Source organism: Pantherophis guttatus, chromosome 14, assembly GCF_059756535.1.
Source record: "Pantherophis guttatus breed Tessera chromosome 14, ASM5975653v1, whole genome shotgun sequence".
In the NCBI taxonomy this organism is placed as follows: domain Eukaryota; kingdom Metazoa; phylum Chordata; class Lepidosauria; order Squamata; family Colubridae; genus Pantherophis; species Pantherophis guttatus.
The window spans coordinates 19602146-19628319 of NC_142076.1; the positions used below are offsets into that span (position 1 = coordinate 19602146).

At 45.0% G+C, this 26174-nt stretch overlaps 1 protein-coding gene across 4 annotated transcripts in view; it reads right to left on the reverse strand.

Moving 5' to 3' along the window:
* SDK1 (sidekick cell adhesion molecule 1) overlaps window positions 1-26174 on the reverse strand; it is a 430408-nt gene that overhangs the window by 99573 nt on the left and 304661 nt on the right. For all 4 annotated transcript variants that reach the window (XM_060684054.2, XM_060684053.2, XM_087878657.1 and 1 more), the window contains exons 21-24: window positions 23280-23471; window positions 20499-20620; window positions 7721-7830; window positions 1504-1654 (exon numbers count right to left, since the gene is read on the reverse strand). In XM_060684054.2, the coding sequence (XP_060540037.2) occupies window positions 1504-1654; window positions 7721-7830; window positions 20499-20620; window positions 23280-23471 (575 nt within the window). The remainder of the gene's footprint in view (window positions 1-1503; window positions 1655-7720; window positions 7831-20498; window positions 20621-23279; window positions 23472-26174) is intronic.

Below are 26174 nucleotides of genomic sequence, written 5' to 3' on the forward strand. Positions count from 1 at the left end.
GCTACTAATAACGCTAATTATACAGTCAGGTGATCCACACTTGTCATTTTTGCCCGCCTTTCTGGCTCCCTGTCAATTAATCCATTTTCCACATTTAGCGCAGCATCCCGCATCTCTTTGACTGGGATCCAAAATGCTGGTTTTGGCACGTACGCCGGCATCTGGGGTACGTCTGCTGGGATCTGCAGCGACTTTTATCAGCCGATGACGAACAAGAGGAGAAATTTATTCCTGTGGTTAATGGGGTGCCTTAATGACCTGGAGAATGTACAGGGAGTTTTGGGGGTGGGGGGGTGGGAAAAGAAGGCTTCCTTCTCTGAGAGATGAGAATGGAGAATTTGCTTGGAGAAATTGGGGAGCGTTTTGTTTTTTTTTTGCATTCGGCAGCAGAACAGGAAGGCGTCTCGGAGTGGCCAAGCAGCAGAAATTGGAATATTTGAATGAATTTTCATCAAACAAGGGTGGATCAGCAGTCAAAGGCACAAGATAAATTCATTTATCAAAGGCCGTGCCATTTATCACCCGGTTCCCCGAGTTAATCACTCAGCTCTGTAATCTATCACGGAGATATAACCTCCACATTCACTCCTGTTTCTACGTGAAAACCATTTTCTTTACCGTTTAAAACTTTGAGGAAATTCAGCTGAAAGCGGCTCCGGAGGCCAAGAATTCAATTTTCATTTGATTTGGAATCTTATTGCCTTAGTAAACAAAGAGGCAACATATGATTGAGTCCCATTATGTTGCCTTGGAAATGTCTTGCTATGATTTTGTTGGCCTGTTAGTATATGAGCCCTACCTAGGGAGAAGGTCAGGCTCTGATTTATGCCTGCCCAGATGCAGATAAGGAAGAGCAAAGAAATTGCAGATAAGAAAAAAGAATAGAGGGGAGACAGGCAGGAACTGAGTTACCGGTATGATCGAACAGAGTTTTTTGGGGGTAGTAGAGGAGGAAATAACAAAAGAAGAAATTAATGGATTTGGGCATCACCCATCCCTATCATTTCTAGAAGTATAATGGGAAGAAGAGCAAGCAGAGCTGGGGTGGCGGAGTTAAGTGTGTCACTTGCTTAGAATCATTACATTGCCACAAAAGAATCCAATCCCTCTTGAATTTTGTCGATCCTTATCTGGTACCAATTTAGCATTGAACTTGGACTAGATTCTTGTATGTAGGCTTGAACGTTAAAGCTTTGAACTGCAACTTTATTGCAGTTATTTTAATATTTGTATTGTGGGTTTTTAATTTTGGCTGTTCACCGCCCCGAGTCCTTCGGGAGAGGGGGCGGTATAAAAATTTAATAAATAAATAAATAAACTTAGCATATGGTCCTGAACTTTTTGTGCCTGACCGTTTGTCTCCCATTATTCTCAAACATCTCAGGGGTTCTCGGGGCTGAAATTCCACCCATCTGGAGGTCAATTCGAGGAGAAGAGTCTCGAAAGAGAAACAGTTAGGAAGCCATGCTTTCTTCTACACAGGTCAAGTTATTGGTAACTTACCACCCAGCGGACCCATAAGCTCGTCTCACTGGCGGTACGCACAGTCACGCTCCCTGGTGCCACATCTGGGGGTGCTTGGAGGGTCTGAATGACTCGGGATGGCTGGCTGAATGGGCTTTGGCCAACAATGTTTTCCTGCTTCATCCTGAACCTGTTGGGCAGAGAGAGGCACAGGATTGAAAAGATAGAAGTTCAGGTCTACTTGAAAACAGACCAATCTTTGCCCATCCATTTCACTTTAAGAGCTTTAAGAGTCTGTTGAGCTATCCAGGAGCCTGGATAGCTCAACAAACTAAGCACTGTAATTTAACATCAGCTGCCTGCAATTACTGCAAGTTCAAATCTCACCAGGCTCAAGGTTGACTCAGCCTTCCATCCTTTCTAAGGTAGGTAAATTGAGGACCCAGTTTGTGGGGGCAATAAGCTGACTTTGTATTAAAAAAATATACAAAAAGTATGAAGGCTATTGCTTAATGCACTGTAAGCTATCCTGAGTCTCCGGAGAAGGGCGGAATATAAATCAGATTAAAAAAAAAGAAAAAAAGAAGTGTTTTAATTTATTTATGTAATTAAGCCATATAGACCCGTCATTCAAAAGTTAAACAAAATCCACTTTATTCAATTTAAAAACAAGAAAGGAAAATGCCTATTTATGTCCGTGCAAGATATACCTAGAGAAACAGGTCAAAATATAAAAAAATAAATAAATATCAAAGGTGCTCCATTATTAAAATGTGCACTAGCTGAATTAGTACCCTTGTTGGTTGATTTATGAGATCCAAATAGAGTAGGGATACTCCATACTCCGGGGGGAGGGGGGCAGGGATGGATTGCTGGGGGTTCGCAGGGGTTCGGGAGAACCTCTAGCTAAGATTCTGTGCAGTTCGGACAACTCCCAAATCCCACTCCTGGCTGGCCCCGCCCCTCCCAGGAGTCCCCACACTGCATCCCCGTTTTGGATGGAGGTAAGTGCAGGGTGCGTGTGGAGGCTCAGGGTGAGTGAAAAATGGGCCTACCGGAAGTTTGGAAAGGCCGGAAGCAGGCCCGTTTCCGGCCTCCACAGGGCCTCCGGAGTATGAGGAGGCCGTTTTCACCCTCCTGGAGGCTCGAGAAAAGCCTCCGGAGCCCAGGGAGGGCAAAAATGCCCCCCCCCTCACCATGGTGCAGGAGGCCAACTTGGTCATGCCTACTATGGCCACCCCCACCCAGCACCCGGGCAGAGAACCCCTTGCTAAAATCTTTGAAGCCCACCCCTGGAGTTGGGGGAGGAACAGAGGGAGACAGTTTCAAAGAACAAGAGTCACAGCTGGAAAAGTGGAAACGTGCTCCATTTTCTAGAAGTTTGGAAGAGTTAGCAGTAAAAGGAAACCAGGCTGCCATCAAAGAGCCTTGGTAGTACAGGGGTTTAAGGCACCCTGTTATTAAGCTGGTTATTAAGACCAGCTGCCTGCAATTACTGCAGGGTTCGAATCTCGCCAAGGCTCAAGGTTGACTCAGCCTTCCATCCTTTCTAAGGTAGGTAAATTGAGGACCCAGTTTGTGGAGGCAATAAGCTGACTTTGTATAAATATACAAAAAGGATGAAGGCTATTGCTTAACGCACTGTAAGCTGCCCTGAGTCTTCGGAGAAGGGCGGCATATAAATCAAATAAAAAAATAAAAAAAAAGGCTGACAGCAGCCTTTTGAGAAACACTCCAAAAAGCAGTGCAAGATTAAAAGAGGTGTAAACCTGGCCCATAGAATCACCACTCTTATTGAATGGATCTCCTCCTCCTCCTCCTCCTCCTCCTCCTCCTCCTCCTCCTCCTCCTCCTCCTCCTCCTCCTCCTCCTCCCCCTCCTCCTCCTCCTCCTCCTCCTCCTCTTCCTCCTCCTCCCCCTCCTCCTCCTCCTCCTCCTCCTCCTCTCCATAATCCCCATTTCATTCTATAGTTTTTACTACTATGAACCATGGTGGATCTGATTAATAAGGGTCGTGTGCAGATCTAAAGATTAATTCAATAAATATGCTTCTGTCCCAGAATGTACTGAATGTATGTTGCAGGGATGTCACATTCAGAGATCACAAGGAAGTAGCCTGATTTATATAAATACACACACATACACAAAAAGGTCAGCCCATGCATTCATGCTCCCCTTTTGCTGAAGTTGTTTGTCTTCTGACAGCAGCAGTTTGGGAAGATGGACCTTCCAATTCCAAAAAAAGGCATTAGCTACAAAAAGTATTAGACTCCAGTGATCAGAAGCGGAGCCATTATAATGGAAAGAGAAAGCTTTGGCTTCAAGTCGTATTGTGTTAAGGTATTATCTTCTCAACCTGTCCTGGATTTTTTTTCTCCCAACTGAAATGTTAGGAGTGAAAGAAAAGTGCACTCTACATACATCTCCTTCGCCCTTGTTAAGAGGGTGCATTAACAGAACGGGCATTAAGTGAAAAAAAACATCATTCATTTCCCAAACGTCGACCACAGAACCAGAGAAGAAGAAGGACGTTTGACAAAGACGAGGTCCAAGTTCAAAAGTTCTCGCTTTCTCCTCTTCCTCCGTTGAGGAAGGTGGGACGTCACACATCGAGTCCCACCACGATAAATGGGACCCACAAGCCCAGGCTTCACCTGGATGGGGTATTTCTTTGCCAACTGTTGTGCCGGAGGCTCATGCAACGAGTCTAGGAGACTCAACGAAAACATGACAAATGAAATTCAGTCGGGAGAGCCATCTACAATGGCCTAGCAGATGGACGCGGAGCAGGTACGTCCAAGCTAGTTCTGCCAACAGCCTCCAATGACTTTCTCCATCAAGCAATGCATCTAGGATGTTGCCAGCTTTTTTCTTTTTCTTTTTCTTTTTTTTTTTTTACAAAACTAGCTCCACTCTTGTGCCACAAACTCAGACACAGATACAGAGCAGGTGGCACATTCATCAACATAGCGATCTGTGGAAACTTTTGAATGCTGCCTTTTCCTGGGGGGCCTCAACCTGCCAACGAACCTGGGGGGAAATATTGGTCAACGCTGAAAGGCTGAGACTGCAGACAGAAATCTCCAGATTTCTTAAATGCAAGGATATTAAGAGCCTGGGTGGCGCAGCAGACTAAAGCACTGTTAAGTAGCACCAGCTGCCTGCAATGACTGCGAGTTCAATTCTCACCAGGCTCAAGGTTGACTCAGCCTTCCATCCTTTCGAGGTAGGTAAAATGAGGACCCGGATTGTGGGGGCAATAAACTGACTTTGTATAAAAAAGAACACTGCTTAGGGGGGCCGAAAGCCCTACTAAGCAGGTATATACAAAAGTATGAAGGCTATTGCTTAACGCATTGTAAGCCGCCCTGAGTCTCCGGAGAAGGGCGGCATACAAATCGAACCAATAAATAAATAAATACAATAAATAAAGAGGAGGGTTTTCCAACTTTTTTTCCATTCGTTTTTCCTTTCCCCCTTTTTTTAATCGAGCCCCTTAGGTGCTGCAATTTTGCCGCTGTAATCTCAATTTTTTAAACGGATGGGTAGTTTAACGAAAGAGTGTAGAAAGGCTCCAAAGCCAGGAGAATGCTTCCGTACGATCGTATCAAAATAATTATGTACAGTCGGCACTGAATGCAGCTAACATGCTTTTCCGTCACACGGCCAGGCCAAACTACACCGAGAATCTGAAACGGGGAAAAAAAATTATTCCAATTTACGGTCTTTTTATTGTGCCTGTTTTCCTCTCGCTATCTCTCTCTTCGTCCCTTTGACTTCAGTGGGACGATTTACATTACAACAGGAGCATAAATAGCACACCAAAAAAAATCTAGTCTTTACGATTTTTTGTAATGTAATGTAAGATTTACATTACAAGCGGGGAATAAATAGCGAAATCGACGGCTCCAGCTTCTGATCTGAATCTCGTCCCCTTTGATCGCGACGCTGTTGCAAAGCATGATTTTCTGTTTCATATTCAAACACGCATAGATTAAAACGGCAACATTGTTTTTATTCCTAATTCTTCGAATTCGTTTAAAAACGTCTTTGTCAAAAAGATGCTAGACGATACCGAATCTGAACATGGGGAGAAATTTTCATTGCACCTGCCAGCATTTTGCTGAGAAATTTTTTTTAAAGGCCTTTAATTTTATGTCAGGGCTTAATTTGGGGGGGGGGGGGCGGGATCGGAAGCAATAAAAGAACTCAGGAGCCTAAGTGGCGCAGCAGACTAATGTTACTGTTAAAGGTAGTATTTAGCTTCCAGCTGCCTGCAATTACTGTGAGTTCAATTCTCACCAGGCTCAAGGTTGACTCAGCCTTCCATCCTTTCTAAGGTAGGTAAAATGAGGGCAATAAGCTGACTTTGTATAAAATATACAAAAGGATGAAGGCTATTGCTTAACGCATTGTAAGCCACCCTGAGTCTCCGGAGAAGGGCGGCATATAAATAAATAAATAATAATAAAAAATAACTCTATGGCAGTTAAGAAAGTAATTTGCGTAAAAATGGGAAGAGAGACTTACATGGTACCCCAATTTTTGATATAGCACCTACGGTAAATGATTTTTTTTAAAGTTTTTCTTTCATTAACGTCTTCTTATATAAAAAGTATGCCAGTGTGCCATTCAAGTACCATGGCATAAAAGCAGTCATATTTTGGGTTGCTGCGTTTCAGATCTGCCTGGGCTCCTTTTCCAAAATTCCCCAGTGAATAAGAAGACATTGCAAATTCTCTATAGATCAAGCATTTGTTCTTCACAATAAGCTCCAGTCTCAAGATCTTTGTCAGAAATCCCGGGAAATAGATAGGGCAGGGTAGAATGGCAATACCTTCTGAACGCTCGCTTGATAACCTAAACTTCTCAGGATTTTCTGATCATTTTTAACACCGTTATTTGAGACTTGACTTGGTATAATGAGACTGAATGAGAATGAAGAGAGCCAGTTTGGTATTATGGTTAAGGTGTTGGCCTACTAACCAGGAAACGGTGAGTTCTAGTCCCGCCTTAGACATGAAAGACAGCTGGGTGACTTTTGGGCCAGTCACTAGGAGACGGTGAGTTCTAGTCCTGCCTTAGACATGAAAGACGGGTGACTTTTGGGCCAATCACCATGAGACGGTGAGTTCTAGTCCTGCCTTAGGCATGAAAGACAGCTGGGTGACTTTTGGGCCAGTCACTAGGAGACGGTGAGTTCTAGTCCCGCCTTAGACATGAAAGCCAGCTGGGTGATTTTTGGGCCAATCACCAGGAGACGGTGAGTTCTAGTCCCACCTTAGACATGAAAGACAGTTGGGTGACTTTGGGCCAATCACCAGGAGACGGTGAGTTCTAGTCCTGTCTTAGACATGAAAGACGGGTGACTTTGGGCCAATCACCAGGAGGCGGTGAGTTCTAGTTCCACCTTAGACATGAAAGACAGTTGGGTGACTTTGGGCCAATCACCAGGAGATGGTGAGTTCTAGACCTGCCTTAGGCATGAAAGCCGACTGGGTGACTTTGGACCAATTGCCAGGAGATGGTGAGTTCTAGTCCTGCTCTAGGCACACAAGCTAGCTGGACGACCTAAGGCCAGTATCCCTTTTTCAGCCCAACTTACCTGGGGAAAATAGGAGGAGGAAGGAGCATTAAATATGTTTGCGTTGAGTTACTTATAAAGTAACAAAGGCAGGATAGAAATCTGATAAATAAAAATAAATAACCGAGCCATGTCCCTGACCTACATCTGATTTAATCCTGAAACTTCTTTTGAGTTCAGCTACACGCGATAGAGATGGGAGAAGCAGAGCACCATACAATAATACTCATAATGCAGTTGGCTCCGTTTACAAAAAGAAACCAGTGTCATATAAACAAGCAACTGCGGTGCTGTTTTTTACCTACGAAGAAACCCAAAATCAATTACATTGGGAGAGCTTTAAGGGGAGGGAAATTCTCAGCCGGCGGGAAGTGTGAACGTATTCAGCAGCGCTGTTTAGCAGGCCGCTTTGCACCTTGTTGTCTTCCCTAGATTAATTATTTTACTCCGCGGAGAATGACAATGAAAATGCACCAAGCTGAGTCATTTCAGGGCAAACTCTTCGGAGGTGCAAATTTAAGCTCTTCAGAGTAAGCGTCTTTCTCTCCCCACCCCACTGTCCCTCCCACCGGCTGCTTGGAGATCCTAACGCTGCTCCCTGCTGTTGGCAACGTGCCAGTCGACTCAAGCAATGAATTACCAGCTGTTTCTTTTCTTCTTTTTTTTTTTTACCTGTAATGAGTGTAAGGTGTGAGGTTTGGAATCTCCAACAACTGAGCATTCGATTCCTTCTCCACTTCGCACAAAGTTATCCACTCTTCTTCCTCTCCTATCACACCAACCTGCAGAAAGGGAAAGGAGAGAGTTTATGCATTTGGGTAGCCACACACACACACACACACACACACAAGCAGAATCATAAACAGAGTTGGGAGGGACCTTGGAGGCCTTCTAGTCCAACCCCAATATCTGTGATGGCGAACCTATGGCATGCGTGCCACAGGTGGCACGCATAGCCATATCAGCGGGCACGTCAGCTCAGCTCTGGCACGCATACGCCCGCCGGCCAGCTGGTTTTCAGGCCTTCTGGGACCACCAGAAGTAGGGAAACAGGCTGTTTCCTGCCTCCAGAGGGCCTGGGTTGGGGGGAGGACTGTTTTTGCCCTCCCCAGATGCATAGAAAGGATCTGAAGCCAAGTGAGAAAGAAAAATGAGCCTACTGGGCCATCGCGTGCCAGGAGCGGGGGGGAGGAGGGGGTTGTGCGCGCATGTGCAGGGCGCATAGAATTATGGGTGTGGGCACACGCACGCATAAACCTCCCCCCCCCGGCACATGATGGCAGAAAGGTTAGCCATCACTGCCCTATATCATTTCAGACAAGTAGCTGTCCAGTCTCTTCTTAAAAACCTCCAATGATGGAGCACCCAGAACTTCTGGAGGCAAGTCGTTCCACTGATTAATTGTTCTCACTGTCAGGAAATTCCTCCTTATTTTAAGGCTGTTTCTCTCCTTGAATAGTTTCCACCCATTGCTTCATGTTCTGCCTTGAGGTGCTTTGGAGAATAGCCCCTCTTCTTTGTGGCAGCCCCTCAAATACTGCCATCATGCCACCCCTAGTCCTTCTTTTCATTTCATTTCATTTTATTAAATTTGTATACCGCCCTACTCCCGAAGGACTCAGGGCGGTGAACAGCCATAAAATAAAACATATAAATACAAAATTTAAAATGGAGATAAAACAAATTAAATAAATTTGGCTGAACCATTTTAAAACCCCAAAATTTAAAACCAAATTTAAAATTCCCATTTAAAAAGAGGAAAAGTTTAGGTCAGGCCAGCTTGATGGAATAGGAACGTCTTAAGCGCGCGACGGAAGGTACGCAGATCCGGAATCCTCCGTATCTCGGGGGGGAGCTCGTTCCAGATAGTAGGTGCCCCCACAGAGAAGGCTCTCCCCCTGGGGGCCGCCAGTCAACATTGTTTGGCCGACGGCACCCGGAGGAGCCCCTCTCTATGGGAGCGTACTGGTCGGTGGGAGGCTATTGGTGGTAGCAGGCGGTCCCACAAATAGCCAGGTCTAAAATAGATGTCAGCTTTGGAAGCCATATTAGGCCGGAAGCTTCCATGCTGCCACCTTCTCCTGTGTGGGAAAGTAGGAGGGGAGGATTTAGTAGAGGGGTTGTCTTTAGACCTAATAGCATTCTTCCTGTCGGTCAAGGTCAGAGCGATCCTGCATCTGGAGAAGGAGTGATCGGAGTGATGTCTCGAGATGGGACGGATGGTGATTGGAGCATGTGATCGACTGAGGAGTGAGAGGATGGTTTGGGGTTTTTTGATTTACTGAGGGAAAACCTGGACCTCTCAGATTCGGGTTTTCCCAGATGTGCCAGTTTACCTATTCTAGTAAATAGAACTTTGAAAAATGCTTGCTTCAGAGTCTTTACTTGGAGTTGGAACGCTGAAACTAGACATTCCCAGTTCCTGCAACCGTTCTTCATATGTTTTAGCCTCCAGTTCCCTAATCCTCTTTCTTGCTCTTCTCTGCACTCTTTTTAGAGTCTCCACATCTTTTTTTTTTTATATCATGGCAACCAAAACTGAATGCAATACTCCAAGTGCGGTCTTACCAAGACATTGTAAAGTGGTATTAACAATGTTTTTTTTTCCAGCTCCCAATAACACCCCAGTGCTTTCTGGTAGGGTCTCTTCTATGTGTTACAGTCAGAAACCCAACTTGATGTTTGGGTTCCCGTCACTTCATCCCTTCAGTCTAATCACACCAAGTTAGCAGAGGAGGAGGAATAAATGCCGTCGGAGGGGGAGAAGTTCACAGGCTGCTCTAAACACCTTGAAAGATGGGCAGGACACCAACGTAATATGGTAAATATAAATTCAATTTGCATGAGTGTGCCAAAGGAGTTGTGAAGGAGCTTAGAGCCTCCAGCGGGAAGGGCCACAGAGAGGGAAAAAAAATATCAAAGGAACTGGAACAGTGGCAACAATCTGAATGTTATCTTTGTTCAAATGTTGTCCTTCTGGAGCAACAAATGGAACTGCCTTGGCAAGCGCTGAGAAGAGGTGTCCCATGTGAGCATTCAAAGCAAAAGGCAGGTTTTTGTAATTAGAGGAGATTATTGGTATGGTCTCGAAGGGAACAGCTGACTCAGGACATGTCTGGAATGTGGAAAGATTCCTCCTTGAAAAGCCAGCTGGATGACAGGTGGCGAGATACCTGCCTATGGGGCTCAAGAGGCCGTAGACAGAATGCCTGTGATCTGGGGATGATCATTATGTCTAGTGCACCTGGAAATTGCCCAGAGCTGTGCCACAATAGTGACAAAGGCAGCCGAGCACATCGCCTGCGTTCGCTTGGTAGAAATGCCTTCGCAAACATCCGGAGCTGAGCTAAATTAGTTGGCCGCTAGGAAAAGGAAGACGCAATTCACCTCCTGAGATGGAAACACAAAGAGAAGGAGAACAGAGAAAGCTTCTTCCTCTAGGTTGGCAGAAGCCACAATCTCTATCTGTGATGTGCCCCAGTTACAAGAGTATCGTTCCACTATCAAAAGGAGCCAATGGCCTGATGAGGTTCTCCTTAGATATCGCTCAGATGCCAGGGATGTTGGCCTACAACATGAGAGAAGATATCCGAGATACAGATCGTCCACCAGTGACAACAATTCGTTTGGTGACTGTTGGAAGTCACAATGGTGCAAGAAAAAAAGTGACTTATGACCGTGTTTCGCAGTTACGACCTTTGCGGGCTCATAGTTATGACGGTTGCAGTGTCCTGAGATCCTTTTGAGATCTTCTGGCAAGGAAAGTCAATGGGGAACTTATCAACTTCATAAACCAACAGTGCTTTGGTCAACTACATAAAGTGTTTTTTTTTTTGGTCAGGGCAACCTGATTACTTAATTAAATTAATCTGTTTCTTAATAGTTTTTAACTTCTATATGTATTTGTATTTATTATGGCTGTTCACCGCCCTGAGTCCTTCGGGAGTAGGGCGGTATACAAATATGAAAAATAAAATAAATAAAATAAAATAAACCTGGTCTACACAATTATGGGATGGAGCATACTGCTTCCGTCCCATAATTGGGTAGACCAGATTGCCCTGATTAAAAAAAAAAAAACACCACTTAATCTTTCCCCTGGTATAGCCGACAAAGGGAGGAGAGCCCATGGCTTAGAGGTTAATACATCTACCTAATATATTTAAGTAGCCCGGGTTCGAATCCCAGAAGGGTATGGCTAGCTGATGCGAGCTAAATAGCTTGAAATAGATCTATACTAGTCTCTCTTCATTTCTTTGTCGGTAAAACATAAATTCAACACTTATCAACTGCATGTTTCACTTAACCGCTGTGGCAAGAAAAGTCGTAAAACAGGACAAAACTCACTGAACAGCAGAAAGTTTGGGCTCAATTTTGGTTGTAAATCAAGGACTATCTGTACCCGGAGGAGGGCCTGCTAATTTCTGGGCAGAGTCACAGAAATGAACCCAGAAAAATTGGAAGAAACACAGGAAGCCTTTAAACCACTAGTCACCTAGTATAGTATTTTCTGCACAGAGACAATCTCGGAAAAGTTTAAGAAAGGGGAAAAAAAAAAAAAATCCCGAGCTTTCAATACGATGCTCTCTACCTACCATTTATAATTTATAAGGTTTATATTTCAAAACCATCAAAATTGGGCACATCTAGGCAATCAAGCCTGAATGCTGGTGTGTTTTTCCCTTTTTACAAAAGAGGCCTTAAATTGATTCAGCTGGTTTTGATTTAAAGATCAGCAAAAGCATAAAATTGCTTGAATCTCAGGTTCTTTACTTACAGAGCTCTAAAGGGAGGATGACATCAAGAGGCCCGCTTTATACAATGAATGAATCTTAATGGCTTTGTTGACACTGAAAATGTGTCAGGAGGGAACAACCAGTTCCACACGTGAAGAGTGCAGTTAACTATTTTTATTGCTCAAGCTTATGACACCGGGATCGTCTCAGACTGATGCTTTGCAACTGGGTAAGAATAGAGACTTTATTTTCCTGGGCTCCAAGATCACCGCAGGTGGGGACTGCAGCCAAGAAACTAAAAGACGCTTGTTCCTGGGGAGGAAAGCCATGGCAAATCTAGACAGCTTACTAAAAAGCATAAACATTACTCTGCCAACAAAAGTGCATCTAGTCAATGCTATGGTTTTCCCAGTTGCAATGTATGGCTGTGAAAGTTGGACGATAAGAAAAGGCTGAGTGTCAAAGAATGGAGGCCTTTGAACTCTGGTGTTGGAGAAGACTTCTGCGAGTCCCATGGACTGCAAAGTGATCCAACTGGTCAGTCCTAGAGGAGATCAACCCTGACTGCTCTTTAGAAGGCCAGATCCTGAAGAGGAAACTCAAATACTTTGGCCACCTAAGGAGAAGGAAGGACTCACTGGAGAAGAGCCTAATGCTGGGAACGATGGAGGACAAAAGAAGAAGAAGGGGACGGCAGAGAACGAGGTGGCTGGATGGAATCACTGAAGCAGTCGGCGTGAGCTTAAATGGACTCCAGAGGATGGTAGAGGACAGGAAGGCCTGGAGGAACGTGGTCCATGGGGTCGCGATGGGTCGGACATGACTTTGCAACTAACAACAAGAGTAGATAAGGTTCAACAGCATTCAAGGGGGCTCAGATTTTGCCCTTTTGTGCCCACATAAAGATTACAAGCTAATTCCCAATTTGACTCCTCCACTTGGCTCACCCAGTCTCTCTCCAACAAAATCCAACTTAATCTATTGAAACTGATTGAGAAGTCTGTTTGCAAACTCTTAACTGTGCCTTATGGACTTGTGCGGCTATCAGGCTGGTCATATTTCAGTGCCTTCGATGCCCAAATTGTAATGTAAATTTTGGAAATGATTTGGAAAAGAATTTTGAGAAGTATTACAGTACTTCAAGTTTTGTTATGCATCACATGCCTAGATGCATATAAAATCGTATCAAAAGATACTTGTCTTTCTACATTCAGCTTTTCATTATTATGCTGCGTTCCTATGTGCAGTTGGAGGGAAATGAAAAATTAATTCTAATACCGTTTTAATAGACCTTTTAAGAAGCATATCATGTGGATTCCTCTGTAAATCAGGATGATGGCATTGCAAGGTCAAAAACATTTTGACCTGCGTGAGATAAGGCACATATAACTTCATTCTCCTTTCTCATAAAGTGGAATAAAATAGACTGAACACACTGATATTTAAAAAAAAAAAAAACCCAAAGATTTGGAGAACCTAGTAGTTTTCATGCATGGGAAAATCAGATAGGGAAAAAGAAAGATAATAGGAAAAATTTATGAGCGTTCCAAAAAAAAAAAAAAAAAAGAAGAAGAACAAAGAAAGGAAAGGAAAAAATCTATCTGTCTATCTATCTATCTATCTATCTATCTATCTATCTATCTATCTATCTATCTATCTTCCATCTATCTACCTTCCATCCATCCTATCATCTACCTACCTACCTACTTTCCATCCATCCATCCATCCATCCATCCATCCATCCATCCATCCATCCATTCATCCATCCATCCATCATCTTTCATCTGTCTGTCTATCTATCTATCTATCTATCTATCTATCTATCTATCTATCTATCTATCTATCTTCCATCTATCTACCTTCCATCCATCCTATCATCTACCTACCTACCTACTTATCCATCCATCCATCCATCCATCCATCCATCCATCATCTTTCATCTGTCTGTCTGTCTGTCTGTCTGTCTGTCTGTCTGTCTGCCTACCTATCATTGATATAACCTCCCTGTTTTACAAGAAGTGACTCTGGGCACTCTACAACAATCAAATAAGAACAACAATGATGTAAATATGAACATTGTATGAATATTTTTTTTAAAAAAATCAATATTGAAAACTAAGATATATTAACAAAGAAAATACATAAGCCACAGGCAGGGAAAGAGTGAAGACCTCCTTAGTGGAGCCATCTGAAGATCTTGTAGGTTCCCTGGAAGCCCCACTTATGCCCAGTCACATAACCAGGTCTCTTGAGAGATTTCAGGAACATTAACAGGGATGGAGCTAACCTGACTTCGAGGCGGGGGAAGAATGCTCTGTGACTCATTATATCAACAAACTAGAAAAGGATTCTGTAGATGATTTTGAGATTGATAGTTTGGCCACCTGCCCAGAAAACCTGTTAATTCATTACAGCTGCGATTCTCTCCACATCGACAATGGAGTAACACTCTTAATGCTCAATAGATCTTTCTTCTGAGTCATGATGTTGAGCTGGCCAAATTCCCAACCATCTCGATGACCTGATGGGGAGACCGGAGCGAAATCCTGCAGGCTTCAATTAATGCGCTAGCCGAACTTGGTTAAAGCCTGTCCTTTAGTCGCTTCCTAGAGAAACCTTGAATCTGGTCTTTCTCCAAGTTATCCTCTTTGAGTGCCATCTGTCATCCCCCCTAAAATGATGGAGTTCGTTTACTGCCGATGAGAAGGGCTGCTTTAGTGCAGTCAGGAGGCATTCTTGCGCCTTTTGTTTCAAGTTAGGAGGAGGGAGAGGGGGTGGTGGGGGGGAAAGAGAAGGACGGAAGCAGGCATCCATAGCCAAGCCAAAGGATGCCAAAGAAAGGAAGATTCATTCTGCAAAGGCAGCCTTAATGATGTAATACAGTTATTGCTGAGAATTTTGAGGACTTGAACCACACAATCTGAGAACACAGAGTTTTGAAGAAGGCCAGAAGCTGCATTTTATAATAATATAATTTTGTGCGTTCAAGCCAGGCTTGAGGTTAAAGAGTGTGTTCCCAGAACATCTATCCATTTTCTCCTTCCGTTGTACATTTTTTGACTGAGAGAACTGTCAGGTGCGAAAGATTGAGTCCACAATCAGACTGATTTATTGCTGAAAAGCCTACGGACAGGAATCTTCTCTAAAGATTCAGCACCTTCTAAAGGACAGCACCTGCTTTGAGTTAGATAAACGGCAATTAAAGGGGGGGAGAGGTTGGATTTAGTCTGTTTGTGACATCTAGGGACATGATAGCGAGCCTATGGCACGCGTGCCACATGCCACCATATCAGTGGGCATGTGAAAGCTGATTTTCGGGCCTTCTGGGCCCACCGGAAGTAGGGAAACAGGCTCTTTCCTGCCTCCGGCAGGCCTGGGGTGGGTGGGGAAGGCCTGTTTTTTTTTGCTCTCCCCAGGCTCCAGAGCCTCTCTAGGAGCCTGGGGAGGGCAAAAACGCTTTTCCCCACCCCCCTGGAGGTCCTCCGGAGGCCGGAAATGGCCCGTTTGCCAACTTCCGGTCCCTTCTGGAGCCTGGGGAGAGCAAAAAACGGGCCTACTGAGCCCATTGTGCATCCCGTGCCAAAAACATGGGAGTGTGGGGGTGGGATCGTGCACACATGTGTGGGGGGTGGGGTGCATAGAATTATGGGTGTGGGCATGTGCACACGCTCCCCCCCCCATGCTCCTCATGCTTTTGGCACACGATGGCACAAAGGTTAGCCATCACTGATCTACGGATTCTAGGCTGATGCCTCTTTTCACTCTGCCTCCAGGTTCTGCCCCTCCTCCTACAGATATAGAAAGGTGGATCTAGTACTGATTGAAAATTCAGAGGGTTTTAAGGGGAAGGAAGTAAATTTTATATGTGGGTATGTCTCCTCAGTGATCAACCATCTTTTCTGATGCACGCATTTCACTCCCATCACTCCCAAATCCCTCTAGATTTTGATGTTCTCCTATAAAATTTTCACTAGACTGCTGGCATTTGGAAGAGGTTTTTTTTTGTTTTTTTGTTTTTAACCAATGCTTATTTTTAATTATACTTGAAATGAAAAGGGAAGTTTGGGATACCAACCGAGCCTTTTTTCTAAGCTTTAGAAGCTGCACATATTGTCCCCATAAATCTGCATCAGACTACAAAACATAAAATGAGCACAATCCCGGAGAGAGTTATATATTGAAGATTAGCACTGGATCATGGCAGGAGCATTTTCATTTATCCTTTACATTACAGGATATTAAATACGTTTTCATATTGCGTTTCAAAAATCCTATTTTTTAGCAGTTAAACAGACGGCCCTACCCAAAGCTGTTAGAACTGTTAGGACAAAAACTCTTTTAAATCCCCTTTGTTTGTTTGTTTTTTTTGGTGTTTAAAACAAACACCCACCCAGATGCCAATTTTGATCCTGTCTAATGAAGCATAATAAAAGCTTTCAATCTGTGACCCACAAACAATTTCCAAGGATATTGCAGGCATCTCCATTCAGGACGGCAAAGTAAAAACGCAGCTCTAAAAATGAAACCTTGCAAAGTACAATAAGAGAGGTGAAACAAGAAGGGAGAGAATTGAAGCGGTTCACTCCAGAGGCGGCGGCTGAAGGCAGAGCCTGGGTTACAACTATCAAAAATTAACAAAAGAGCAGAGATGGAAGGGACCTTGGAGATCTTCTAGTCCAACCCCCTGCTCAGGCAGGAAAAAAAATCGGTACCATTTCAGACAAATGGTTGTCCCATCTCATCTTAAAAACTTCTAGTGTTGGAGCACCCACAAGTTCTGGAGGCAAACTGTTCTACTGGTTAGTTGTTCTCAATGACTAATGCATTGTAATTTAACTCCAGCTGCCTGCAATTACTGTAAGTTCGAATCTCACCAGGCTCAAGGTTGACTCAGCCTTCCATCCTTTCTAAGGTAGGTAAATTGAGGATCCGGTTTGTGGGGGCAATAAGCTGACTTTGTATAAATATACAGAAGTATGAAGGCTATTGCTTAACGCATTGTAAGCCGCCCTGAGTCTCCGGAGAAGGGTGGCATATAAATCAAATTAAAAAAAAAATGTCAGGAAGTTTCTCCTTCATTCCAGGTTGCTTCTCTCCTTGATTCGTTTCCATCCACTGTTTCTTGTTTTGCCTGGTGCTTTAGAGAATAGATTGACTCCCTCTTCTTTATGTCTAGTTTAATGAAGAGATGGACTAGGGGAGACATGATAGCAGTCTTCCAATATCTCAGGGGCTGCCCCAAAGAAGAGGGAGCCAAACTATTCTCCAAAGCACCTGAGGGCAGGATAAGAAGCAATGGGTGGAAACTGATCAAGGAGAGAAGCAACTTAGAACTAAGGAGAATTTTCCTGACAGTTAGAACAATGAATCAGTGGAACAACTTGCCTCCAGAAGCTGTGAATGCTCCAACACTGGAAGTTTTTAAGAAGATGTTGGATAACCATTTGTCTAAAGTGGTGTAGGGTTTCCTGCCTAAGCAGGGGGTTGGACTAGAAGACCTCCAAGGTCCCTTCCAACTCTGTTATTCTAATCTATTCTCTGTGGCAGCCCCTCAAATATTGGAAGGCTGCTCTCATGTCTCCCCTGGTCCTTCTCTTCACTACAGTAGCCATGCCCAGTAACTCTTCTTCATACAGAGGATCTGCATGCAACATGGCAACACAGCCAGCAGAAGACAGTTGCAAGACTTCATATCAAACCTAAGTAGTACCCATAGATGCTAATTACAGGGATCTGAAGATGGGAAGGAAGGACCACAATTGGACGAAGAGAAGAAAATAGGAGGGATGGTTTTTGTCTGCAGAACAGAAAGATAGAAACCAAGAAGGATATTTCTGAGCCGGAGGGGCGAAGAGGATTTCTCAAAGACCTAAGAATTTGCAAAGCTATCTGGCTCCACCGTTAACCACCCAATCGGGCACGTGAATGATTGAAAACCCATTGTGGAAGGCAAGCCATCCAGTTCTGCTTTTCAGATCCCGGTAATTTAATCCCCTTGATAATCTGTTTAGCATAGAAACTCCCATAACAGAGGCTAAACTCGGATTTCTCCACCCAGAAGGAGATAAATTCCTTGGATTTTGAATGACGGCCCCCCCACCCCTTACCCCTCGTGCAGTTTTCATGGGGCTCGCTTTCTCCTGAAGACCTCCAAAGAGCTGCTGTGCCTGGAGACATTCTCACTTTGGCTCTTTTATGCTGATCATTAAAGGCACAGATTTCTTGGAAAATAGGATCTTCTCCTCCGATGCAAGCTTATACTCTGATTTCTCTGGAGACGGTATAAATCTTCCGCAAGCTTGGAGGGAGGACCCGTTTCCAAGATCAAACATTGTACAATATGCTGCCCTTCTCCAGCACTTGAAGACCTAATTAATTGCAGCACAGAGACTTTGAAGAGGACGATTTCCACCTTCTGGTATTAGAGCTAGATATTTCCTCAACTCTGACTCCTTGAAGAACAGTGGCCTTAATAGAATAACGGAATAATGGAGTTGGAAGGGACCTTGGAGGGCTTCTAGTCCAACCCCCTGCTCAAGCAGGAAACCCTTTCATACAAAGGGTTGTCCAGTCTCTTCTTGAAGGACTCCAGTGTTGGAGCATTCACAACTTCTGGAGGCCAGTCGTTCCACTGGTTAATTGTTCTCGCTGTCAGGAAATTTCTCCTTAGTTCTAGCTTAGTTCTCTCCTTGATTAGTTTCCATCCATTGCTTCTTTTGTCTGGCCTTCAGGTGCTTTGGAGAATAGGTTGACCCCCTCTTCTCTGTAAGAGCCCCTCAAATATCGGAACACTCCTATCATGTCACCCCTATTTCTTTTTTTTTTTTTCATTAAAGAAAAAAACACCTCAACTCCCAGAATTCACCAACCTGCTTTGTATGGTTTGTTTGTTTTTTGAATTCTAGGAGTTGAAGCCAACACCTAGAATTAAACCTCTTTAAGGTGTCAAGTCTGAAAAACACCACATTATGAGAGCCATCCTTGACCAAACTCCAATTCCACACCCTTGCAACTTTCTGAAAATCAACTTCAACTGAACCAAAAAGAGAAAAGTAAATTTGGAAAGAAAGAGGGGCATAAAGTGCATATAGTCAAGGCTATGGTTTTCCCAGTTGCAATGGATGGTTGTGAAAGTTGGACCATAAGAAAGGCTGAGCGTCAAAGAATGGAGGCCTTTGAACTCTGGTGCTGGAGAAGACTCCTGTGAGTCCCTTGGACTGCAAGACGATCAAACTGGTCAGTCCTAGAGGAGATCAACCCTGACTGACTGCTCTTTAGAAGGCCAGATCCTGAAGATGAAATTCAAATGCTTTGGCCACCTAATGAGAAGGAAGGACTCCCTGGAGAAGAGCCTAATGCTGGGAAAGATCAAGGGCAAAAGAAGAAGGAGAGAACGAGGTGGTTGGATGGAGTCACTGAAGCAGTCAGCATGAGCTTAAATGGACTCCAGAGGATGGTAGAGGACAGGAAGCCCTGGAGGAACATTGTCCATGGGGTCGCGATGGGTCGGACATGACTTCGCAACTAACAACAACAAAGAGGAGAAGCTGAACCAACACTTGAGGTGTCCGTTTTCCTTTCCTTACCCCCCGCCCTGAACTCAGAGGGGAGAACTTTCTTTTCTACAATGAAAGCTGACATGAAAGACACAAAGGAGCAAAGAACCTCAGGCTCCATTGGAGAGCCGGCCATTTTATCTATGATCCTACCAGCTCACCTAAGGTTAAAAGGGCCCTTGCCATGCAAAACATCTGCAGGGCATGGGTTGACCTCCTTCTGACACAAGCTTTTATGGGTTACACAGAGATGTGTGAAGTGTTAACCAACTGCTGGCAGGCCTATACGAGTGGAATTACAAAAAAATTGTCTATCAGTGCGGCGCCATTAAAAAAAAGGGGGGGCAATAGACAAGTAGGAGTCCGGATTTCAAGGGATGAAAGAGAAAAAGGTTTGGGCTGATGGCATTTATTCCAGTTGGAATAAATGTATTATATACTAAAATTCCAAAACACCAGCCCCAAACATTATTAAACTAATAAAAAATGTGAACGATGGAGCAATTGGGTAAGCTTCATAAAATCCCAAATACGTTGGTTATAAATATATGTCTTTGCAGCCCGTTTCAACTCAACCGGATGTGTTTCACTGTATTCCCTCTTGAGAACGGCCTCTGCAACCATCACAGAGAAACGGTGAGCATCTGTGTCCCGCATCATAATAGGCAACCATTAATATCTTGAGTTTAGAGCAGAAATGTGTACTCCGCGAGCATTATTATAGAGAAGTGGTACTCTACTGCGAGAGGGAAACAGTAGCTGAAGAAGAAGAAAAAAAGAAGCGGTCCAGTCAAGATCACAGAATGCTTCCTCGGCAAAACATTCATTTGTGTCATTAATCCAGGGGTGAAATCCAGCAGGTTCTGGAGAACCGGTAGCGGAAATTTTGAGCAGTTCGGAGAACCGGTAGCAGAAATTTTCAGTAGTTCGGAGAACCGGCAAATACCACCTCTGGCTGGCCCCAGAGTGGGGAGGGAATGGGGATTTTGCAATATCCTTCTCCCAGGAGTGGGGTGGGGATGGGGATTTTGCAGTATCCTTCCCCCTGGAGTTGGGAGGGAATGGGGATTTTGCAGTATCCTTCTGCCGGAGTGGGGTGGGAATGGGGATTTTGCAGTATCCTTCCCCCGGAGTGGTTTTTTTTTTTTTTTTACATACCTGGCCCTCCACTATCCATTTAGAGACAGAGGTCTTGCCATCATATCCAGGACGGAACTGAAGAGTTGCAGATCGAGGGCTGATGTTTGAGATGACCAAATTGGAAGGTGCACCGGGAAGTTCTGCAGAAGTCAGCAGGCGGAATAAAAAGAGGAAAAGATCAAGAACGCAGAGCAGACGAGTAAACCCATGGCTCAACACTGGGATTTCTCACTCTACTTTGCAAGACAGAATGGAAGTCTGGGCTATAAACAGAACCCTGAGAGTCCATCCAACCACTGGTGGGATTCAAATAATTTAACAACCGGTTCTCTGCCCTAATGATCGGCTGGGTGGGCGTGTCCATGGTAGGCGTGGCCAGGGGGTGTGACAGGTAGCACTTGGCCTCCTGCACTTAACTGGGAGCCAAAACATGGCCTGTGGGGCGGGGAGGGGAGGGGCCAGCGAGCAATTTAACAACCGGTTCGCCCGGCCCAAATCGTGGTGGGATTCAGCCGGTTTGGGTTCAACCAGCCCAAACCGGCTGAATCCCACTACTGCATCCAACCTCACATCCATTCTCCAAAAGAGTGATCCATCCCTTGCCTCTAGGGAGATCCCAGGTCCTCTCATCCAGCATAATGCCTCTCAATTAGACAGCTGCACAATTATTGATTTTGGAATTAAAAGCGATCTCCGATGGGTGTCGGAAAGCCTTTCATATCTTAGCAAGCCACCATCTCAACATAAGTAATTTCAAAGGTCATGCTAAATAATTAATCCGTGACGCTGTAGTCCTGCTCTTTGTATGCACAATGAGCGAGGCTCAAAAAGACGTTTGGGGATGAAGCATCAGATGTAGTGGGAATCTGAAGCTGGGTGGCCTTTCATTTATTTTTTTTTTCGGATGGGGAAGGAAAAAAAGAGGAATGAGCCAGATTCGTCCATCTCTTTTTCTAGCTCCCCTTTTTCTAGCTTGCTCAATTTTTTGTCCCTCTTGACACTTCTACAGATGTAGGTGCCAGCAAAGCACCCAAAATTAGCTGCTTTCTCTACAACCCCTTTTTTAAAGTCAGTGGGGAAAGAGGCTTCCATTAACCTTGAAAAAAAAAATCCCATTTTTTTTTTTTCATAATGGGCAGCCCATCAGATGCCACTCCTTCATATCAGCCATCAGCTTTGGAAGCCATATTAACCAGGGGTGGGTTCTAAATTTTTTTACTACCGGTTCTGTGGGCGTGGCTTATTTTGTGGGTGTGGCTTGGAGGTCATGTGACTAGGTGGGCGTGGCTAGCTGGTCAGAGTCATTTCTGGAAGGTCCTCGCATTTACGACTCGACTCATTTGTTTGCTTTTAACACTGATCAGCTATAGGGCGGCCCTTTGAAGCCCCGCGGCAAGAGTTTAAACAGTTTTTTTCCCTCTAGTCATCAGCTGGGACTCAGGAGGCAGCAATAGATTGGGGGTGGGGCCAAATAAAAGGTAAGAATAACGTGGGTGGGAGGGTGGGGGGAGAACCGGTTCGGTGACGTCATATTGTCACCGCTACCGGCTCGGCCGAACCGGACTGAACCGGGAGGAACCCACCACTGATATTAATGCCGGAAGATTCCACACTGCCACCTTCTTGCGCTTGGGAGAATAGGAGTGGGGGATTTAGCAGAGGGATTGTAGTTAGATATAATAGCATTCTTCTTTTCGGTCAAGGTCAGGGTGCTCCTGCATCTGGAGGAGGAGTGGTTGAAGTGGTGGCTCGAGATGGGATGGATGAAATATTGGGCCAAGTGATGGACTGAGGGGTGCAGGGACTGGATTTGGGATGTTGATTTTCTGAGGGAAAACCTGGAACTCTCAGATTCGGGTTTTCCCAGATGTGCCACTCTAATAAATGGGGAACTTTGAGAAGATGCATGTCTCGGAGTTTTTAATTGGAGTTGGGGTTTTCTGGAATGCTGACATCAGAATTACGCCATACGAAACAGTGCTTCCCAACTTTGGCCACTTGAAAATGGGATGACTTCAACTCCCAGAGTTCAATGCTGGCTGGGGAATTCTGGGAGTTGAAGTCCACACATCTTCAAGTGGCTAAGGTTGGGGAAAGACTGCTACAGAATGTAGAAGAACAGGGTTGGAAGGCACCTTGGAGGTCTTCTAGTCCAACCCTCTGCTCAGGCAAGAAACCCTGGACCAGTCCAGACAAACGGTTGCCCAATCTCTTCATAAAAACCTCCAGTGATGGAGAACCCACAGCTTCTGGAGGCAAGTTATTTCCACTGGTTAATTGTCCTCACTGTCTGGAAATTTCTACACCCTATTTTATTTTATTTTTTATTTTCCAAGTAGTTTTTGTGTCCCTGAACAATTATTAAGGTAAAGGTAAAGGTTCCCCTCGCACATATGTGCTAGTCGTTCCTGACTCTAGGGGGCGGTGCTCATCTCCGTTCCAAAGCCGAAGAGCTAGCGCTGTCCAAAGACATCTCCATGGTCATATGGCCGGCATGACTCAACGCCAAAGGCTCATGGAACGCTGTTACCTTCCCACCAAAGGTGGTCCCTATTTTTCTACTTGCATTTTTTACGTGCTTTCGAACTGCTAGGTTGGCAGAAGCTGGGACAAGTCACGGGAGCTCAGTCCATTACGCGGCACTAGGGATTCGAACCGCTGAACTGCCGACCTTTCGATCGACAAGCTCAGCATCTTAGCCACTGAGCCACCACCATCCCTTAATGTCCCTGGGCATTAAGTTCAATTAAATGCAACGCTGGTATTTCTTGAGCCTCCCCGAATGCTTCTTTGACTAACCTGGGGGAACTCCGGATGAGATGGTCGATGAAGTGACCAAGCCGGTTCCCTTTGCTGTCAGAGCTGCTACTTCGATGGTGTAGGTGGTGAGAGATGACAAGCCTGTGATTTTGTACTCCAGGGTTGTGTTAGCCAGAGTCCGAGCCAGGCGAGATGCGTTCCTGCTGTAGACCTCCCAGGAGATTTGATAGCCTGGAGTAAAAACAGGAGGAAGCGATGAAACTGAGCTGATATACTATTAGAAGCATCTTCTAAAGGCTCTCCCAGTGGAGCTCGGTTAAAGGACATCTCTCAGAACTGAGCAAGGAGCTCCTGAGGTTTTCATTACTTCAGCTGAAGTGGAAAATGTTTCCATTTAAGGAAAATCTGCCCGGTAATGAGAAGCCAGCTATCAGAAACCAGGTTTCTGCCACCTTCTTTGAATTGCTAAGCTGAGAAGCATCCCAAAAAAATAATAATAATAAAAAAATGGAGAAGCCATCTCTTTCAACAGTATTTGTAGCCTTACAATTACTGACCTTCACCTCTTGAACTTCACCCCTTCGATGGCCATCAAGAAAAGTCTTCTCTTTTTATCCGTGTCTCTCCTACCGATTTCAAAACTTCACACACACATATTTCTCTCTAACTTCCAAGGGTAACCATCAGAAGTGGGTTTCACATAATCTTACCACTGGTTCGACACGCGTGCATGCCTTCCGCACAGGTGCCCGGCCTCGAAAACCTGGCTAAATAGGATGGCATTACGCTGGAGCGGGTGGACAGGGGCGGGCCCACCTGCAGTCGCCGCTACCGGTTCGCCTGACCCAGTGGTGAAATGGAAAATTTGTTACTACCGGTTCTGTTTGTTTTTTTGGAACTGTTTTGCATTTAATATCAACTACGTGGGCCTGGGTCACAACAGGTGTGAGAAATAAAGGATCGAACTCGATGGGATCTCACTGTCTCGTCTCTGGGTTGAGCTCGACAGGGAAACATGGATGCAAGACAGACAGAAATGTTCTCTTCGACGAGAACCAAAGGAAGCAAATGAGATGCTAATTGGCCCAGGGGAATGCATCTGCAAAGTCAGAAAGAGAGGAAAAGGCCTTTGTTCTACGTCGCTGCCCTAGCGTAGATACTGCGCACCTGGCAAATCATTTTATCTTGTCATTTCGAGTTGCGTCAGGCAAAGCCATTATCCTGATGTGCTGAAGACCAAATCTTCCACCCCGCTTACCTATTGTGGGCTTCTGCAGCAAGCTATTAGTGCTTTTCACCCTTTCTTTCTCCCTGCTTCCATCAACTTCCACGAGGTCCTGATTTCCACCACCCCCTCACAATTCTGCTTCTGATTTTACTTGTTCTCTTCTCTCCCTGCCTCTGAACCTTCCACAACTTCATTCATCCTGAAGCTCTTTTATGAACCGCACTGGTGATCCTGCCCCTGGAGCGCCTGGGGGAAAAAAATACAGGCTTGATTGCATCTTCCTTGGTGATTAGGCCTGGGGCAAGACAAGACAGATCCTGTGGAAGTGAGGTGGGGAAGAGCAGAGGCGAAAAAGCATCAAGAGGCTTTCCCCCCCACCCCATGAGGAAAGGTTATTTGGGGAGGTGTAGATGATCTCAGATCTACTGTAAATGTGGATTTACAGGCGGCTGTTATGTATAAGATGAGTTGACAAAATCGGAAACGAGGAGGTGATAAGCCGCCCCTGGAAAGTCAAGGGAAATCTTCAAAACCATTAAAAAGCAAAAGTTAGAAAATGTTGGGTATGGGATACGACACCCGGAAAAATACGGCTTACTTCACTTAACCCTCCAAGGAAAGGTTGAAGGCAAAGGAGGTCCAGGCAGAAGAAGAACATCATGGCTTCAAAATCTAAGGGACCGGTTTGGACAAAACTCAGCAGCACTTTTTCGTCTGGCTGTTGATAAAAATAGGATCGCCAACATGTTTGCCAACGTCCGAGGATGGATATGACAGAAGAAGAAGAAGAAGAAGAAGAAGAAGAAGAAGAAGAAGAAGAAGAAGAAGAAGAAGAAGAGGAGGAGGAGGAGGAGGAGGAGGAGGAGGAGGAGGAGGAGGAGGAGGAGGAGGAGGAGGAGGAGGAGGAGGAGGAGGAGGAGGAGGAGGACGAGGAGGAGGAGGAGGAGGAGGAGGAAGAAGAAGAGGAAGAGGAAGAGGAAGAGGAAGAGGAAGAGGAAGAAGAAGAAGAAGAAGAAGAAGAGGAGGAGGAGGAGAAGATGAAGAAGAGGAAGAGGAGGAGGAGGAGGAGGAGGAGGAGGAGAAGAAGAAGAAGAAGAAGAGGAAGAGGAAGAGGAAGAAGAAGAAGAAGAAGAAGAAGAAGAAGAAGAAGAAGAAGAAGAAGAAGAAGAAGAAGAAGAGGAAGAGGAAGAGGAAGAGGAAGAGGAGGAGGAGGAGGAGGAGGAGGAGGAGGAGGAGGAGGAGGAGGAGGAGGAGGAGGAGGAGGAGGAAGAGGAGAAGGAGAAGGAGAAGGAGAAGGAGAAGGAGAAGGAGAAGGAGAACTGATGACCTCCTTTTACCGGTCCACAATAGAAAGCATCCTCACTTATTGCATCATGGTATAGCATGCCGGTCTGTCAGCCATGGATAGAAAAAACATTACAGAGGGTGGTGAGTACAGCACAAAACATCATCGGCTGTTCCCTGATACCACTAGATGAGATCGGGAGGGTTCGTTGCCTTAGAAGAGTGAGGAAAATTCTCAGGGACGACTCTCACCCTGGTTACCACTTCTTTACCCTCCTACCCTACCGGGAAGGAGATATAGAAGTATAGCCAGCCACACAAACAGGCCGAAGAACAGTTTTTATCTGTGGGCTGTCAGACTCCTGAATGAAAAATAACATCATAACTACGTAGTATGATGGACTGCAGGGCCGGGGCAACGG